Raw genomic sequence first — 17,204 nt, forward strand, 5'->3', positions numbered from 1 at the left:
GGAAGGAGAGAAGGAAGCCAGTCAGTTGTACCGTTAACAGACAGTCCGAACAGCTCCTCTCCTCCAGAGCAGGTGGTGTATTTCCTCCACAGCTGATCAAACTCCGCCTGAAAACTCTGCAGCCGGTCACTGGCTTCAGCTGGAGCCAGGCCCTCCATCCCTGGACCCCTGCAAACACACACGGTTGACTTGTTGCCTGTTGTTATGCAGCGTCCTACCTGAGCGTCCCTGAAGTGTGAGTGTACCTGTGGTTGTACTCGGTGCAGAAGCTCTGAACGTGGCTCTGGAGGCTCTGCACTGCAGACAGCAGGTCCGCCTTCATGCTGGGCTGGATCTTCACAAGAGTGTTCTGGTTCTGCACCACCTGAAACCACAACACATTTCCATCTGTACGTCTTTATTCAGTTTTCACAAAGTGGACGCTCGTTTTCCTGGTTCCACACCATAACAATCAAACAATGTAAAAACTATTTAAAAATCACAGAATCAACATAACAAGCCAAGTATAAGGATGGGAAAATAACCAATGATGAAAAATACGAAAAGACAGACAATAACAAAAAGAAAACTGTCAAAAACAAACAAACAAAAAGGTTCCATAACAATATTCTGCAGTTGTATTATTATTTCTGCTCTACTTACCACTTTCTGAAATGAATGTTGGTTTATAATATAAGACAAAACAGTTTTCCTCCAACGACATGCAGTGCTACAGATTATCAAGAGCATCCACCAGAGGGCGGTGTCACAATACAAAAATGAAAAACTGCCATCTACTCTGTTAAAGTTGGCTGATGTTAAACACTGCAGTGATAATGTTAAGAGTCAGTGAACTCATCACAGCCACTGTGTTTTCTAAACATCTAGTTTCTCCTGTTTTTTCTTCAGCGGTCCAATCAAACACCATCATGTGCTCTGTGGCATTTATTTTTAAAATATATTGATGTTTTGTGTTTATTAACAACATTTCCTCTGTAGTGACACCGTTGGCGTCTCACCAGGGCGTTGAGGGTCTTCCAGGCGTACGTCAGGCCGTCCACGCGCTCTGCGTTCCCGTCGTTGAAGAGCAGCTCGTGTTTGTTGAGCAGAGCGAAGGATTCCTCCACCGGACCGATGGTGGCGTCGATACGAACCTCCGCCTCCCGAACCTCAAACAGTAAACAGTGAGGAGGTGAATGAGTGAAGGAAAAAACGCAAGGATGACGGAATGAGTACTGGACACATATAGACTGAAAGTAGACACAGAGACAAAAAATACTGATACAAATTAATGTGAAAAGATAAATTCATGAGGAAATAAATAAACTCTACATGTAAGAAAGAAGCTACTGTTTAATTAAAGAAGGAATAAACAAATGAATGAATGACAGAACAGATTCATCTAATAATAATTAGTTAATTAGTTCAAGTATGGTCCAGTCAGACAAAAGTGAATGAATATGTGAAGGGTTGAGTACAAGAATTAAACTGAATGAATGAATGTGTGATGTCTGAGGGAGAAGCAGCCAATCAGAAGCTGGCTGACCTCTCTGAGCGCTGCCATGGTTCCTCGGACGTCCTCCAGGTCTGTGATTGGCCGCTGCAGGCGTTTGGTCAGACCGTCCACGAATGAGAAGATGTCGTCCATGTCTGCGGACGCGCGGCGGTTGAGAGCGGCGCCGAAGGCTCGTTTCCAGAGACGACACTCCTGAGTGAGCGCCAGCTTCAGCTGGTCGGTGTCGAAGAGGACCGAACCCACCGTACAGAAGACCGGGAGCTCCGAAATCTGCACCTCCAGCTTCTGCAGGGACAGCAAGGCATCATGGGTAAAGAGAGCAACTTTTTTGTTTGAACACAAGTTTTAATGGTAGAACTGATCTGCTAATTCTGAAACTGTGAAGTGAATTCATCTTTTACACATCGTTTCTGTTGAATTCATCAGAGCGCAGGATGCTGCCAAGCACCATCCAAAAACGCACCCTCCAAAGAAGATGCCTGATTTATGCTGGGACCAGACTAAAGGCCACCACTTTACGTTAACCTGAAGGTCATTTAACTTGAGGTATTCACCTCTGAACAAACATGCTAGTCAGCAATCTGACTGAAACGTTTCTGTTTCACTTTCAACACGACAGAATGACGTCAGACTGCAGCAGCACGAGTTTAACATGCAGAGAGATGAACTGTGCATCGTGTTCTGCCTTCTGTCATCACTGTAACAAATGCAGTTCTTTGCACATACATTGGTTACAGTTAGACGCTGTCAATTTGCATTAAGGTAGCGTTGTTCAAGAAGGAAGGATAAATCATCAGAAACAGTCACAGCTTCAAACTGTGACTCTGAACTGCAGTGACCCTGAACAGAGACTGGACTCACAGAGTAGAAGCAGATCTGAGAGCTGAACTCTGTCAGTGATGGGTCGGACTGAAGGAAGGCCTGAACCTGCTCCTCTGGGTCCTAAACACATCCGACTGTTAGTCCAGATCATCATCATCATCATCATCATCAACGTGAGATCCACACACACACACACACACACACACACACACACACACACACCTGGTTCCACAGAGTCGAGAAGTGAGTGAGTTCATTCAGAGTTTCGGCAGCTTGAGCTCTGAGAGACGACACGATGGAGCCGAGCTGGATCACCAACCTGCTCCAAACAACAACAATATGACATGAACTGTGGTCGGGCTCACAGATTTAGCTCAGATTTTCTGCAGCTCAGATCATTTTGTCAGTTAATAAAGGTCAGATCCATAATCTTTATTATTATTAAATTAGTTTTTGCTGCCTGCCAATTCATGACTTTGAGCAGTCAGTGTTAGCAGATGAAAATATAATAGTTCCATCCTTTATTCTCCACTTGATTGAATTTGTTGGAGGTCTAAAAGACTTCTGAATTCTTTTTACTTTCTTTTTAAAGTGATTTTCTCCCAGGGTATTATACAGTAGCTTTGTAGCTCAACGTCATGTTCGGATTTTATGACGTTAGTGTAAGTCAGAAATGCAGTTTTCTAATGTATTTTATTTGACACACTAAAGACAGGAAACACTGTGTAACTGACTTGGTGACGTCTTTGTGTTCGGCCAGCTGTCGGTCCAGAGGCCTCAGCACCGGCGGCTTCACCGGGATGTCGTCTCCTGCATCCCGGACCGCCGCCTGCTCCACCTGGGAGACACAGAGAGAGAGCGAGGGAGCGTAAAGGTGGAATGTGATCGGCTGTCTGGTAACAGGTGTTTCCATAACAGGATGCGTGAGCTGACTGATGAGCGTACCTGCTGCTGTCTGTACTGCAGATGAGAGTAGGTCCACAGAGGGATGTCTTTAGTCACAGACAACACAACGCTCACCAGCTTGTTGACTGTAGTCTGAAACCCACACGACACAAACACACACCCGTTTGACTGCACACATCCAAAGTGGTAGAGATGTCTTAACTGTGATATTCCTGCACTGTCCACAGAGGTGGAGACGTCACCTCCTGTCAGTCACACATCAAATGAGACATCAGAAGGAACAGTGTTCTCTAAATGTTTCTTTCTGGGACCAAAACAAGTCTAACAGGTTAAAACCAGCGTCTGGACCAGGAAACATGGTTTAAATGGTGAAATGAAAGAAACAACACACAAGCAATTTACAGCAATTGTTGACATTTCCAAGAGCTGATGGAAAATTTCCTGTTTCTTAAAAATCACACAAGTCTGTTAACCAAAAACAAAACACACATTGCTAACAGATACTAACATGTTCACATGTATGTCACCAATATGGACAGAAAACACACAAGGTGTACATATCAGGGCTGCTGTCATGTGTCAATGAAGAACAAGACAAATCACACTGTCCTGAAAATGTTCTACAGGAAAATGAACTTGAATAAGACATTTAATTATGCTCTCTAGATTAGCACCTCTGCATGGTTGGATCACCAACACAGACAGCTTTCTCTAACAACCCGAGAGGTCGTATCCACAGGCCTGATGTCCGATTTATGTTTGGAGATTCTTGTTCTTGGTTTTTTGGTTTTGGCACACTAGAACAATTTATTCCATCCTTTGTTATACATGACTTGATATGAAACTTTTAGACAAGGACATGTCTCCTTTCTTCACATCAGTCCCAACTACCTTGCTGTATAGATTATGGGTCACTCTAACAGGTAAATTATGGTGGATTTGTGAAAAGGTTTCTGCACGTTTCAGACGCTGACTGTGGTTACAAACATCTCATTATGAACCTTTTTCTTCTACCTTCACCAAACCCTTGCCACAAAGTTGGAGGAACACGTCTGAATACCTGTTAATGCAGAAGCTTTGTGATTTCACTTCAGTGGAAGCAGAACAAACAGCCCCGGATCATTACTTCTCGTCCACTCTGCGTTCAGGCAGTTAGTGTTCTGCTGGCATCCACCCGACCCAAATACATCCGTCAGACTTCCAGAAAGTTTAATGTGATTCTTTACTCCACACAACACTTCTCCAACGGCTCCAGAGTCAACAGAGTCTGTTTTTGCTTTGTTAGAGCTAAACTTTAGGTGAGTGGTTAATGTTTCAGCACTCTGTGGTCCTGTTCTGTGAGCTTGTGTCTTTCTTCTGACTCAAAGAAGCTCATGCTACAGGCAGAACCTGCTGAAAATGTATGTCAGCACTGACTTCACAGCTGTGTGCTTGATTTTATGCACCTGTTAGGATTAATGGGCGTGGCTGAGCCAGCTGCAGCATCTGCAGGTTCACCACGTTAAATTTGCTTTTAAACTTTTCTTTTAAACTGCAATTTAAATGCAATTTCATACCATATTCCTGATCATAGACCTGGAGTTTATTATTATTTACTACCTTCCAACAGTAGCCTAAGCCACAATAATTCCAAATGATTTAATTAATGAAATGATCCCAACTTGGACCAGTTAAGGGCACAAAAGGATGGATTAACTAATAATTTCAAACATTTCTTCATTTGAGTTCATTTAAGTTTTCACTAATATCAACATTCAGCTGCTGAAGCTGCCTCAGTGACAAAACGTTTCCACACAGCCTGCAGTCACACACAGAAACTTACATTACTGTCTACAGCAGGCAAGAGACGAGGTTTGCCACTGTTTAATAACTTCTAAGGCTTTTTAAAAACTGAATTCAGTGCTTTTAAAGACTTTTAAAGACCTCCAGATACCCTGATGATCCTCCAGCTCCGTTTGGCTATTTAATGTTTTTAAAAAAGATCACACGTCTTAGCAAAAAAGAACTAAAAGACGCTGCAGACCACAAAAAGAGAAACATTTCATACCTTCAAAATTTAGAAAATTCCAAAAAGACAAAAAGGGTCTAAAAAACCAAAACCAAACGTGTTATTGACAAGCAAGTGCTGCTGGTCCAGTTCTAACTGCCTGATCACACTGTTATCGTCATGAAAATTATGTAACCTGGAAATAGTTGGAATTTCTTGTGGAGTTTCTTCTCACACTGGCTGGGCTTGATAACAACATCATTTTCTAGAAACAGAACTGCTGAACATCCTGTCACATGATTCTGTTCAGCATTTGGTTTACAGCATGACACATCAGCTCAGCAGAGTTCATTGGAGCAACAGAATAGAATAGAAGTACCTGGATGTCGTCCAGACTGGGTCTGAGGACGATGTTGGGGATGGCGAGCTGGATGGAGGCTCTGAAGAGAGGAGGAGGAGCTGATTGGCTGCTGGAGGAGGAAGGCTGATATTTGGGGACATGAAGTCTCCTCCTCAGGGCGTCCAGAGAGGATTTGGTAGCTGGGAGGAAAAAGTGAACAGAGCAGAGACGTGACAGAGGACAGATGTTAAAACAGTCACACTTTCTATATGTAAATGACTGTTTTAGCGTCTCAGTGTGAGTGTGTGAAAGAGGAAATGGTGCTGAGGCGAGCAGAGCTGGATCTGGAGCTGGTTTATGATTATGTGTCTGGTGAATTACACATATTGAATATAATGGAGGGGCATGACCCCCTCTGCTTATAGACGGTTCTCATCTCAATCATAATTACTGTGAATGATAAATGTGGATGTGAGTTTTGGCAGGTGAGGAACTGAAGTCAGCTGTGGGTGTCTCACCTGAACATTTCATTTAAAAATTTAAACAATTCTGCAAAATATGACAAAAGGGCTTAGGGAAATGACTGGCTCAAGTACTAAGTCAGTAGTAGTTATCTGAAGAAAGAAAAAAGAGAGATGGAACTGAGGTAAGAGAGAAAAAAAGAGATGGAAGACAGAGGAAGGGAAGGAGACATGTTAGGAAAGAAGGCTGACCTTTGACCAGGGCTTCAGTGTTGCGATGACAGAGCTGACCGATCAGATTGTAGAAACGACAAGGAAGACAAGACTGACAGCGAGTCTTCTGCTTGGAGTCTGGGTGGAGACACTGGAAATCTCCCTGAGGAGGAGAAGAATGAGATGAAACAAGGAGGAGGTGGAAATGACTGAATGACCACTACTCATCTGTGTGTGTTACCTCCAGATTAACAGTCTCTGAAGTCTTCATCTTCCTCTTCAGCTCCTCGATCAGCTCAAACACGTACTTCTCTACCTGCTGACTCTGCCTGTACACACACACTCACTTTATTTGGTCATGTACTTTGACGTCACACACAGCAGACGCTCCAGAAGACGCCAGGATGTGTGAGTAAACATCATGAAATTACTGTTTATGCACGTGGACACTGGGAAAGAGGCCAGCACCACATCCGGACCATTTGATTTCATGTCAAGATGGTGCCGGTTGGCCAGTAGCGGCAGCAGCATCAGTAGTAGCAGTGTCAGTAGTGTAAATATTGTTTTATCATCAGTTTACTGATGAGTACTAATGGTTTGAATCACTTAAAGGACAGGGACTACTTTGTGTCTATAGGTAATCACACATCTGAGCTGACAAAAATGCCATGTGGAGTTCCCCAGGGCTCCATTCTGGGACCTCTTTTGTTTAACATTTACATGCTTCCATTGGCTCAGATTATGAAAAACAACAAAATATGTTACCATAATTATGTAGATGACACACAGATTTACATAACCATTTCACCAGGGGACTATGATCCCATACAGGCACTGAGTAACTGTATTGAGCAGGTCAACGATTTGATGTGCCAGAATTTTCTTCAATTAAACAAGGATGAAACTGAAGTTATTGTTTTTGGAGCCAGGGAGGAACGAACGATTAAAAGTCAGCGCTCGACTTCAGTCTGTAATGTTAAGAACCACAAATCAAGCCAGAAATCGTGGTGTAGTCATGGACTCAGACCTGAATTTGAGGAGCCACATTAAGACAATTACAAAGTCAGCCTACTACCACCTGAAGAATATATCAAGGATTAAAGGACTTATGTCTCAGCAAGACCTGGAAAAGCTTATCCATGCATTTATCTTCAGTCGACTCGACTACTGTAACAGTGTCCTTACAGGGCTCCCTAAGAAACTATCAGACAGCTGCAGCTGATTCAGAACGCTGCTGCTCGAGTCCTCACTAAGACCAAAAAGGTGGATCACATCACTCCAGTTCTGAGGTCTTTACATTGGCTTCCTGTATGTCAAAGAATTGATTTCAAAATCCTGCTGTTAGTTTATAAAGCACTAAATGGTTTAGGGCCAAAATACATTTCTGATTTTCTGCTTCGTTATGAACTATCCAGACCTCTCAGATCGTCTGGGGCAGGTCTGCTTTCTGTCCCCAGAGTCAAAACTAAACAAGGAGAAGCAGCGTTCAGTTATTATGCTCCGTATATTTGGAACAAACTCCCAGATAACTGCAGGTCTGCTGAAACTGTCAGTTCTTTTAAATTAAGACTGAAGACTTTTCTTTTACCATTGCTTTTAATTAAATATTTAAGATTTTTCTTTTTACTGATAACTTACACTGCTCTGTAACTTTTACGGTCCTGTTTTCTTTTTCTTTGTTTTTAGCTTTTTATTATTTTCCATTTAACTCTTAACCCCGATTGTAACACTGTAACATTTATTATATTTTATGTTGCTTTTAAACTTTTACATATTTCCCTGTTGCTTTTATGTTTTATGTAAAGCACTTTGAATTACCTTGTTGTTAAATTGTGCTATAAAAATAAACTTGCCTTGCCTTACCAGTTCAGAGTGGAGGCAGCAGTCTGGACTGAGCTCTCTGTCTGCAGCAGGAGGTCCTGAGGTGAGACAGGTGAGTCCTCAGGCAGGACCAGCAGACAGCAGGACGACATGGCTTGAAGCAGCCGGCCGATGCGACAGTCCAACAGGTCTGTGGCAACCTTGGATACCTGATCCAGTTCTTTCAGAGCCAGATACACTCTCTCTATGACTGGCAGGACAAAGAGTGGAACTGATTTGTAGTAGTATTTTTCATAATACTGATGTCTAATGCATGTTCACATTTTAAATGGGTTTCATTGGTCAACATAGGTTTTATGTTATTTTGTTGTACATCACATCACTAATGTGTTTCTCTGCATCCGTCCTGCTCACATGCATCAGTATTGAGAGCAGTCCAGGACAGTGTGGTGAGTCCAGGAGAGAGAGATGCCTCCACCCGCCCAATGAAGGGCTGCATCAGAGGGAAGAGGAAAGGCGGGATCCGGTCAACCACCGAGGTGTAGTCCTGCAGCAACTCCAGCAGCCTGGACCAGGAGAGCAGAGTTACATAAAGCAATCCAAGTTTAACAAGGGCAGGACGGGACAAATCCAGGTGAAGTCAAGGAGACATGGGTCAAATCAGGTCAAGTCAAAACGAGCTGCATGCGACGTTGAGTAAGGTCTGGAATTTATTTCATATGAAATTTCACCTCAAGTTCAAGTAAAAACTGCACAAAAACACAAACAATTAAAATCAGGGCACACACACATGAACCACAATAACTACTGTGTATCTTGTAGTGAAATCAAACAACAAGCAGTCTAATTTCTCCTCACATGACTGCATCTTGTGCCCTCTGTGAAACTGAAGTGTATTTAGCTTCATATTCCTCGTCTGAACGCCTGTGAAACACTTTGGCTTCATAAAACAACACACAGTTACAGAAACAGTTGTTCTCACCGTTTGTACAGAGCTTTGACCTGTGCTTCTCTGGAACTCATTTTTAGGATGACCTTTGGCACAGGCACCCCTAGTTTGGTCATCCACCGGGCTTCCTGCAGGACCTCCAGCACCACCGGGTCCAGGTTCACGAAAACCTCCTGGGAAACAAACAGTTCCTCAATATTTGTGTCCATCTTACTAAATGTTTGATAGTATCTCACAACAAAAAGACACAGAGTGAAGATTGGAAGGATGGGTTGGGTGTTCACTTGGTCAAGAATAAAAATGGAGGCCTCGATATTCCTTGAAAGATGTGTCGCTTCTTTAGAGGACAGCGTTGCTGAGTTTAACAAATAAGGATGACACCAAGTTGCGATGACAAAAGTACCTACAAACACCCCCCCCCATGGGATCCAGATCTTCTTTACCAAAGTGGGGGGTAAACTGTTTTGTCAAACGTGCAGTATTTGGTTGAACATCAAGGAAATTGTCTAGTGACAAACACTTAAAACATGTGTTAAAAAACATACGCGGTGAATGGCAGAAACGCATGGAGGACATCAGACGGGACAAATCACTGAGACACAAGCTGCTGAATCGTGGTAAGCTGGTTTAAATATGCAGGGTTAGGGAAAACGTGGAGGGACTGTTTAATGATTAAACTATGATTCTAAAGTAAAAAAAAAATCATATCTAACTTTGGAGTTTTCACTTAGTCCCACAACTTCATCGCAATTTCTTTAGAAAAGCTGCTGCAAAATCAGGCATTTTAGGTCGCAACTATCACTAAAAAAGCTAAATCCCTGAGGGACTGATTTATAATTACGTCATCCAGCACCTTGCTGTTCTCATGTCGGACCAGCAGGGCGGCGTTCAGGCAGTGCGGGGCGCTCTCTGCAGCCTGACTCCAGCCCTGCAGGTGCAGCACCTCATACTGCAGCAACACCATGGCCATCTTGTTGTAGCTCCTGATCACTTTACTCATCTCTGGCCCCTGGCAGAGAAACGCACAGATAGGGGTCACTGAGGTCACACTGATCAGTAATACTGATGATTGATGTGGTAAAATCAGAGGCTGCACCTTCAGGAGGTCGAGCTTCTTCTTCAGGATCAACATGGGAGCTTCGATCTTCCTGAAAAGCTGGCGACACCACAGGACCCTACCTGCCACCTGAGAGGAAGGCAGGGACAGAGACACAACGTTAATCAGCAACTATTGATAACTGATAATCATTTGTCATGTGTTAAGCCAAAAACAAAACCAGTAGCTGGTTCCAGTTTCTTAAATGTGAGAAGGTGATGCTTTTCATTAACATACACGATATTAAACAGCTTTGGATTTCTGGACTGTTGGTCAGACAAAACAACAAATTTAAAGAGTTATAGTGGATATTTGTCTGACATTTTATAGACAAAATAATTCATCCATAAATTGACAGAATAATATGCAGATATGTCAAACATCAAAATAATGGATCATTGCAGCCCTAGTGTTCTTGACTCAGTCAGGCAGGTGTTCATACCGGCGGCAGGTTGCGGCCGGTGGGCGGTCTTTCTCTCTGTCTCTGGTAGGTCTTCCTCAGCAGCTCCAGCTCTCTGCTGTAGCGCTGCAGCAGCAGCAGGTAGTGCTGCTTCAGGTCCAGACAGGCCGTCGGACCCGACTCAAACACCACCAGCAGCTCCAGCATCCGCTCCGTCTGAAACACAAACACTCGCTCTGAAGGGGGTTTGAATGACGGTCTGGTTTCTCTACATGTGGCAGATCATAGTTTCCATCAACATTATTGACTCTTCAAACATTTAATTGATTCTTTAGAAGAAGAACAAAGGTTGGTTTCAGTTCTGAAGGTGCTGAACTCACAGTGAGAGACTGATGGAACCAAAAGTCCAGCAAAGACTGAAGAGACTGGAACAAACCCTGAACCTGGAGCTGGAAGTCTGCATAGTCACTGTCAAACTGACACACACACACACACACACACACACACACACACATTTTAAGCATTAAATTGGACTTCCTGGATTGTATTTCAGCCCTTGTGATGATTTGATTCTTCTGTTCACTTTTAGCATTTTTATATAATATAGCACTTTCTACCATTTACCTCCAGCCTGCGGAGGTCCAGGACGTCATAGGTCTTGGACTTGGTTGTGGAGACAATGGTCTGGTAGCGAACATTAATCTTCTCAATGCCCTCCACCTGGAACAAATTCATCTTTACATGAGGTTCAGCATCACTGTGCAGTTTGTTCACATGGTGTAATCGACACGTTTGTTTCTCCTGCTAGTTCAGGGTTTTGGAGCTGCGTCAATATTAAAGTTAAATATGGCCTTTTAATAGTTTAGTGTTTCTATAATATATTTCTGTTCAGCACTTTATCACCAGGAACCTAAAATTTTTTATGCATTTGTAGTATTGTGTGCTGATATGGGGATTTTTTTCACATAAAAAAACAAACAAATTCGGGACCATAAACCCCAAATAATTTCCCCTCACCTGCATTTAAAAAAATAATAAATATTTTTTCATAGTTTTAAATCATTTCTGGTCATTTTTAGCCTATAATAAAAAATGTAGCAATAAAGGAACTGGAGAATAGATTAGACCTTTAGGCTGATGGTATTGCTTATTAATTTTAAGAAATGGTTGAGCATTGCAGACTAAATCTTAAAACCTGGTCACCTTCATGTGTTGCAGAGCAGCCAGGCTCTCCAGTGAAGACGCCATGTCAGCGACCTTCTCCAGACGTCGGCAGAAAGCATCAAACTTCCCAAAGATGTAGTTCTCACTGACATGAAAAGGGTAAAAGTATCAGTTATACTGTAAGTGACATTAGAAATCCAGAGGATTAGCTGCTGCTTTGTGTTTACCTGAAGTCAAACTGTCTGTTTTCAGGGTTTTCTCTCAGTTTGTCTCTGACGCTCTGGAAGCTCCTCTGATACTCCTTATTCAGGTTACAGCAGTCTGAGATACGCTGCAGCAGCACGGGCCTGACACACACACACACACACACACACACACACACACACACACACACACATTTGTTATCTAATCTAGACATGTCTGGTCTAACTGGGTCTAGTGGTCTGGTCCTCTGTACCTGCTGTGGTCCCAGATGCGGGCCACGCCCTGCGACAGGTAGCTCCTGCAGGTGGTGATCATCTGGTTAGTGACCTTGACCAGCAGAGAGGTCATTCTCTCTGAGGTGTTATAGAACTGAGAGACAGTGTGGATCATCCTGATGCTGGTCATCAGACCGGGGATGTGCTCCAGCATGCTGGTCTGTCAGAGCCAGAGAGGAAGGAGGGCGAGAGATTCAGCCTCCACACATTTAACACCGCTTCCCAAACTAAGGCTCTGAGGTTTCTAGACAAGCTAGACAGTTTTTGCTTTTAAACTGAGAATAAAATATGGGACCAAAGAGTTGAACACAGGTCACAAACATAAGAATATAAAGACATAAAGGTACCGGAGTGCATTTCCCCAGAGGTCCAAAGAACTTGTCCAGAGTGTAGAGATACTTCACGTTGTCCTTCGCCTCATTAGCCACCACAGTGATGTCCCCGTCCTTACACAACCAATCAATCAATCACTCAGTCAATCATGATATTACAAATATAAGCCGTGAAACCAAACTTCATTTCAGTTTAAATTTAAATTTCAGCAGCTGACCAGCTCTCTCCAGGTTCGTAGGATTCGGGACTTGGTGACTTGCAGAACTCCCAGAGTCCTTTTCACCAGAGGACGCTTCACCTCCTCCATCAGACTGACACACACACATTTTAATCAGCGTCACTGATGTTATAGTGACTGGATGTAAAATGAAGAGCAGACAAGACGAAACATTAAGATATGAAACTAAATGCTGTCAGACCATCTGAGACAGAAACGTCTTTACTGAAGAGATTCCCAGAAAACTAGAAAAAGACAGAAACAACAAAGAAGACGAATCCTCTACCTGTTGAATGTGACCATGCGCCTCTTCCAGTGCTCCAGCTCAGCTGACGGTCCCACATCATCGGCCTCCTTCCTCATCTGCTCACTCTCCGTCAGCACCTGCTTGATCTGATTGGCCCACGCTGAGACCACGCCCTCCAGGCGCTCCACCAGCTCGCTGTTATTGGCTGAGAGCAGAAGTATGAGCTGTTTTTTTTTTTAAATGATTAATTTCAAAACTATAGATGAGGCTTTTTGTACATGGTCATCATGTAGGATGACCTCGCTGTGTGACCTTTACAGAGCTGCAACGATTAGTCAATTAATCGATCAAAAGCAAATTAACTGCCAATTATTTTGACAATCGATTAATCATTTCAGTCAAACAACACGGGGGGATCAGCAGCCGCTCCTCACATTTTAGAAGCTGCTGCTTTCCCCCCGTGTGCGACGTCCTTTACTCAGATGGAAACCTTGGATCTTGACTGATAGATGTTTAGCCCGGCCACAGTGTCATCTCATCAGCACAATGAGGAATAAGGTCTGTCTTGTTTTCTCTGTAGATCTGTATTTGTGTATTTTGGTCCTTTTAACCTTATGTTTCTATTAATCTATCTCCGGATCACTGCAGGTTTCATGGATTTAGTCATTTAAGGGGATGCTTTATCAAACATTGCCTCAGTCTTCAAGGTTTAACGCAGCCAAAGCAGAAGCTGCAGTAAAGTGGATCCCGGCTGGCTCACTGTCGTGTTGGGGAGGAGCAGGTAGGAAAGGTAGCTGTAGCTGTGGTTGACCCTCCTACCTGCGGCCGTGTAGTCTGCAGGGCTGCTCAGCTGACTGATTGCATCAGGTAGGTCCACCTGCTGCAGCTGGAACTTTCTCTCCATGTTGACTCTGGCTGAGCTCAGATTACTGACGAACTGATCCACTGCAGACAGAAAGGACTGGACGTCTGGACAGGATGCGCCCTCCTGCACCGAGCCCCACGTCTGGAAAGGGCCAGCAGTTAAAATACAGAATGCAGTCAGGCCGAGGAAACAAAGTAAATTCTTTCTGTTGTTTTGTTCTTACAGCACAAACAGACGACAGCAGGAGTTCACATAGTTCCTCAGAGTCCAAACAGATCTGACTGACACTATCTCACCTGCTGTCTTTGGTCTGATTCAGGACGGTGCTCTTGAGTGCATCACAAGAAAAGATGTGAGGAAACCATTTGACAAACTTGAACCTTTATTAAAAACCCGCATTCAGTATTTACAGTCTGTACAGATCAATAAAACAATAATAGATTGATCAAATAATATCGATGTTTCTCACCAAGACGATGTGTTTGAAATGAACACAGCTGTGTTTGTTTACGAGGTACTACGCAGGCTACCTTTAATAATTTGCAACGAGAAATAACTAAAAACAACAGAATCCAGAATGGGTGGCGGTGTACCTGCTGTGACCTGAGAGCCGGTAACATGATGTGCGCCAGCAGAGTTTCCAGACCGTTCAGGATGTTGCCGTCACTGCAGTCCAGCATGCCGAAGTTCACCTCCTGTAAACACAGCAGGTACGACAGCATGACGGCACGCGCAGGTAGATTATAGCTGTTTCACTAAACATGTGGAGTCAGCAGGGTCAGTCCAGCCTTCTTTAGTCTGAAGCTGGAGGACCAAGACGAGTCACTGACCTGCTGTACGTTGGCGGTGGTGATCGCCTTGTCAGTGGTTCTAAGGAAGAACAGACACTTCCCCAGCAGAGGCTGGAAACAACAGAGACTGTGTTTAGTTATCTCAACATAAAGACACTGTGCTGCAGTCAGAGGAAAGTCTGCGGCTGAATCCAGAAAAGGGACTGAACGTCACAATTCCTACTAAAGATTCAAGAGGTGCTGCTCAAAATTTGGCCCAGACGAGAAATCTGTAGCAATTTAGGTCAGACTGGAAACTGTTAAACCAGCTTCTGTTGCCCTCATTTTTTTTTGTACTTTATAATGTTAGCGTGTAGTCTGATGGTTGTTTCTCACAGAGACAGAAACTTGGTACAAGGCAACACAGAATCAGACTTAGGTAGGTTTAACAGTCTACTTTCCCTGACACAGTCTGAACTGTAATGTACCCTGAAGGTGTTTTGTATCACCTTGCTAACCACCAAACAGAGCAGCACACAGGATTTTCCTCCATGGCAACACAACACAGACTTAACCACAGCAGTTATTATCTCTGAGGCCGGACAATGGTGAACATTAATCAGCATTGTGCTGAGTTCAGAGTGAAACTAAATCCTCAGACAGATCTGCAGTCAGAAAGTTGCAGAGGGAAAGCAGCACATCGACAGAGCAGCAACTTCAGTCCCCCTCACACACTCTGCCGCCAACACACTTCACATTGCGTGGACTTGTCCAGATATCCATGAAACTTCGTAAGAAATCAGGAACATTACTTTGACCTGGGTCTAAATTCTGTCCCAAAACACATGTAGTTGCTAATACTGGATGCTACTCATTTATCTAGGTGGTGTTTTTTGGATGCATAATCGCTCAATTATATTTAGGTTTTCAGAAATTTAAACAGAGATGCAAAAAAGGGACTTGTGGTTCTTGATTTAACTCGTGACAAAGAGTATTTGGTGGAAATTAACATAAATAAGGGTTGAGTCTCCTCTCTGGGAAACTCTCAGCTTTCACTGTGGTGTGTTTTATAGAAACTAAGACTTTCAAAGGGTGTAATTAATGCTGGCTGCTGCGTACCTCATAGCTTCCTGTAGTGAGGAAGAGTTTCCTTTGAGCAGCAGCTGCGGTCGCGACGTCCACAAAGGAGGAATGACTGGAGGACAAATTCTGAGGAGAAAGATGGATAGAAAGTATAGAGAGAGGCGGGCAGGAAACAGAGAAGAAAAGGCAGAAATTAAGGCATGACAGAGAGAATAAAACATTTTAAGTTATACATAAAATATATTTTCTGTGGGAGTTACCTGTTTCACATTCTGATAGAAGAAAATCAGCTTCTTGGATCCGTTTGCAGCAAAGAACTCATCAATCAGACTGAACTGGAAGCATCAGAAATAAATGATCTAAAGATTGAACACAGACTCGTGGAGAACAGAGGAACGGTTATTTCTGGGTTTGAGGTTTTATAAGCGGACTGTGGTGTTACCTTGTCATCAGAGAGGAGGGCATCCTCCACCTCCTGCTCCCCCAGGGGCCCGGCGTCCACCAGCCTGCTGATCAAGTATTTGTGTCGGGCATCCAGCGCCGCTCGTCTCTCCTCCTTCATGGCTCTCGCCTGCTTTGCTATCTCTCTCCTCGCATCGTTGGACAAGAGCACCATCCTTTTACCAGACACCTGGGGAGAAACGAGTCTCTGAACACACTGACCAGAGCAGGTTATCGATCTGACCCTGGTGATCAGAGCAAAGACATGTTCAAACTGTCAGGAGGGAAACTTTTTGTTTGCCGCCATGTTTTTCAATCACTGGAGACAGAAGTCAAGTCACCTGCAAGAACTGATTTATTTATTTTGCATTGTGATATTTTGTCCACAAGCTCTGAACACTGCACTGTCATGTCATCATTTCCGCGTCCAGCAGCTACAGAGCAACATGTGGAGTCGTGTTTGTGTCACCTGATGAAGGTGAGTCCAGTGTTCTCTCTCTGTTAGCTCTGTGTTTGGTCTCCACCAGCTCCTGAGGGAAATATCTGGCTCTTTAACTACTAATGCAGCTGCTCTCGATCTGTGTCTGTTTATGACTTTTACAGCTTCTTCTCTGAAAACGGCGCTCTGAGAGTGAACCAGAATGGTAATGCTGCAGCCGGGCGGATCAACAATGACCATTCAATGCACCAATGATAAATTAACTTCGACACAAAACACTAACAACTAAATGTTCACAGTGTTGTGTTTTTGCAAACTGATGTTAAAAGATAACTGAACTAACTGAATACCAAATGCTCCCAAGAAAACATGTTGAAAGATCTACTCAGATCACTCAGATTAATTTATTCAGTTACTCACAGCTATTAAGAGTCATGGTATTGTCTATTGATGACAGAAAGATGCAGATTTTCATTAATCTGCTCTGATACTTTAAACTACAAAACAGTAATGACATGCCTATATCCTAGCATGGCTGGTGCTGTTTACTCACAGAGGTGCCAGTGGTCGGGGACAGAGCAGCCGCCGGAGAAGACATCTGATTAATGGCTCTCAGGTTCTGGCTTCCTATTCGCCGATGTCCTCTGCCAATCACATCTGGAGATTTGGAGGGAAA

At 43.5% G+C, this 17,204-nt stretch overlaps 1 protein-coding gene across 1 annotated transcript in view; it reads right to left on the minus strand.

Annotated features, from left to right (window-relative positions):
* The window catches only part of dnah5l (dynein, axonemal, heavy chain 5 like), a 48,366-nt gene extending 31,866 nt beyond the window's left edge, over window positions 1-16,500 (minus strand). The window contains exons 1-32 of the mRNA XM_038696913.1: window positions 16,495-16,500; window positions 16,091-16,363; window positions 15,909-15,983; window positions 15,685-15,774; window positions 14,626-14,697; window positions 14,389-14,490; window positions 13,750-13,936; window positions 12,970-13,135; window positions 12,684-12,777; window positions 12,481-12,579; window positions 12,112-12,293; window positions 11,882-12,001; window positions 11,694-11,799; window positions 11,115-11,210; window positions 10,871-10,966; window positions 10,533-10,706; window positions 10,091-10,180; window positions 9,848-10,003; window positions 9,028-9,167; window positions 8,460-8,611; window positions 8,088-8,295; window positions 6,466-6,553; window positions 6,264-6,387; window positions 5,590-5,750; window positions 3,263-3,355; window positions 3,052-3,155; window positions 2,540-2,636; window positions 2,357-2,437; window positions 1,526-1,780; window positions 999-1,148; window positions 246-364; window positions 32-168 (exon numbers count right to left, since the gene is read on the minus strand). Of these exons, the coding sequence (XP_038552841.1) occupies window positions 32-168; window positions 246-364; window positions 999-1,148; window positions 1,526-1,780; window positions 2,357-2,437; window positions 2,540-2,636; window positions 3,052-3,155; window positions 3,263-3,355; window positions 5,590-5,750; window positions 6,264-6,387; window positions 6,466-6,553; window positions 8,088-8,295; window positions 8,460-8,611; window positions 9,028-9,167; window positions 9,848-10,003; window positions 10,091-10,180; window positions 10,533-10,706; window positions 10,871-10,966; window positions 11,115-11,210; window positions 11,694-11,799; window positions 11,882-12,001; window positions 12,112-12,293; window positions 12,481-12,579; window positions 12,684-12,777; window positions 12,970-13,135; window positions 13,750-13,936; window positions 14,389-14,490; window positions 14,626-14,697; window positions 15,685-15,774; window positions 15,909-15,983; window positions 16,091-16,363; window positions 16,495-16,500 (4,093 nt within the window). The remainder of the gene's footprint in view (window positions 1-31; window positions 169-245; window positions 365-998; window positions 1,149-1,525; window positions 1,781-2,356; window positions 2,438-2,539; window positions 2,637-3,051; window positions 3,156-3,262; window positions 3,356-5,589; window positions 5,751-6,263; window positions 6,388-6,465; window positions 6,554-8,087; window positions 8,296-8,459; window positions 8,612-9,027; window positions 9,168-9,847; window positions 10,004-10,090; window positions 10,181-10,532; window positions 10,707-10,870; window positions 10,967-11,114; window positions 11,211-11,693; window positions 11,800-11,881; window positions 12,002-12,111; window positions 12,294-12,480; window positions 12,580-12,683; window positions 12,778-12,969; window positions 13,136-13,749; window positions 13,937-14,388; window positions 14,491-14,625; window positions 14,698-15,684; window positions 15,775-15,908; window positions 15,984-16,090; window positions 16,364-16,494) is intronic.
* Window positions 16,501-17,204: the final 704 nt, after the last annotated feature.

The sequence above is a fragment of the Micropterus salmoides genome, unplaced genomic scaffold (genome assembly GCF_014851395.1).
Source record: "Micropterus salmoides isolate LMB-PRFRI ecotype aquatic unplaced genomic scaffold, ASM1485139v1 Ms_hic_scaffold_1, whole genome shotgun sequence".
In the NCBI taxonomy this organism is placed as follows: domain Eukaryota; kingdom Metazoa; phylum Chordata; class Actinopteri; order Centrarchiformes; family Centrarchidae; genus Micropterus; species Micropterus salmoides.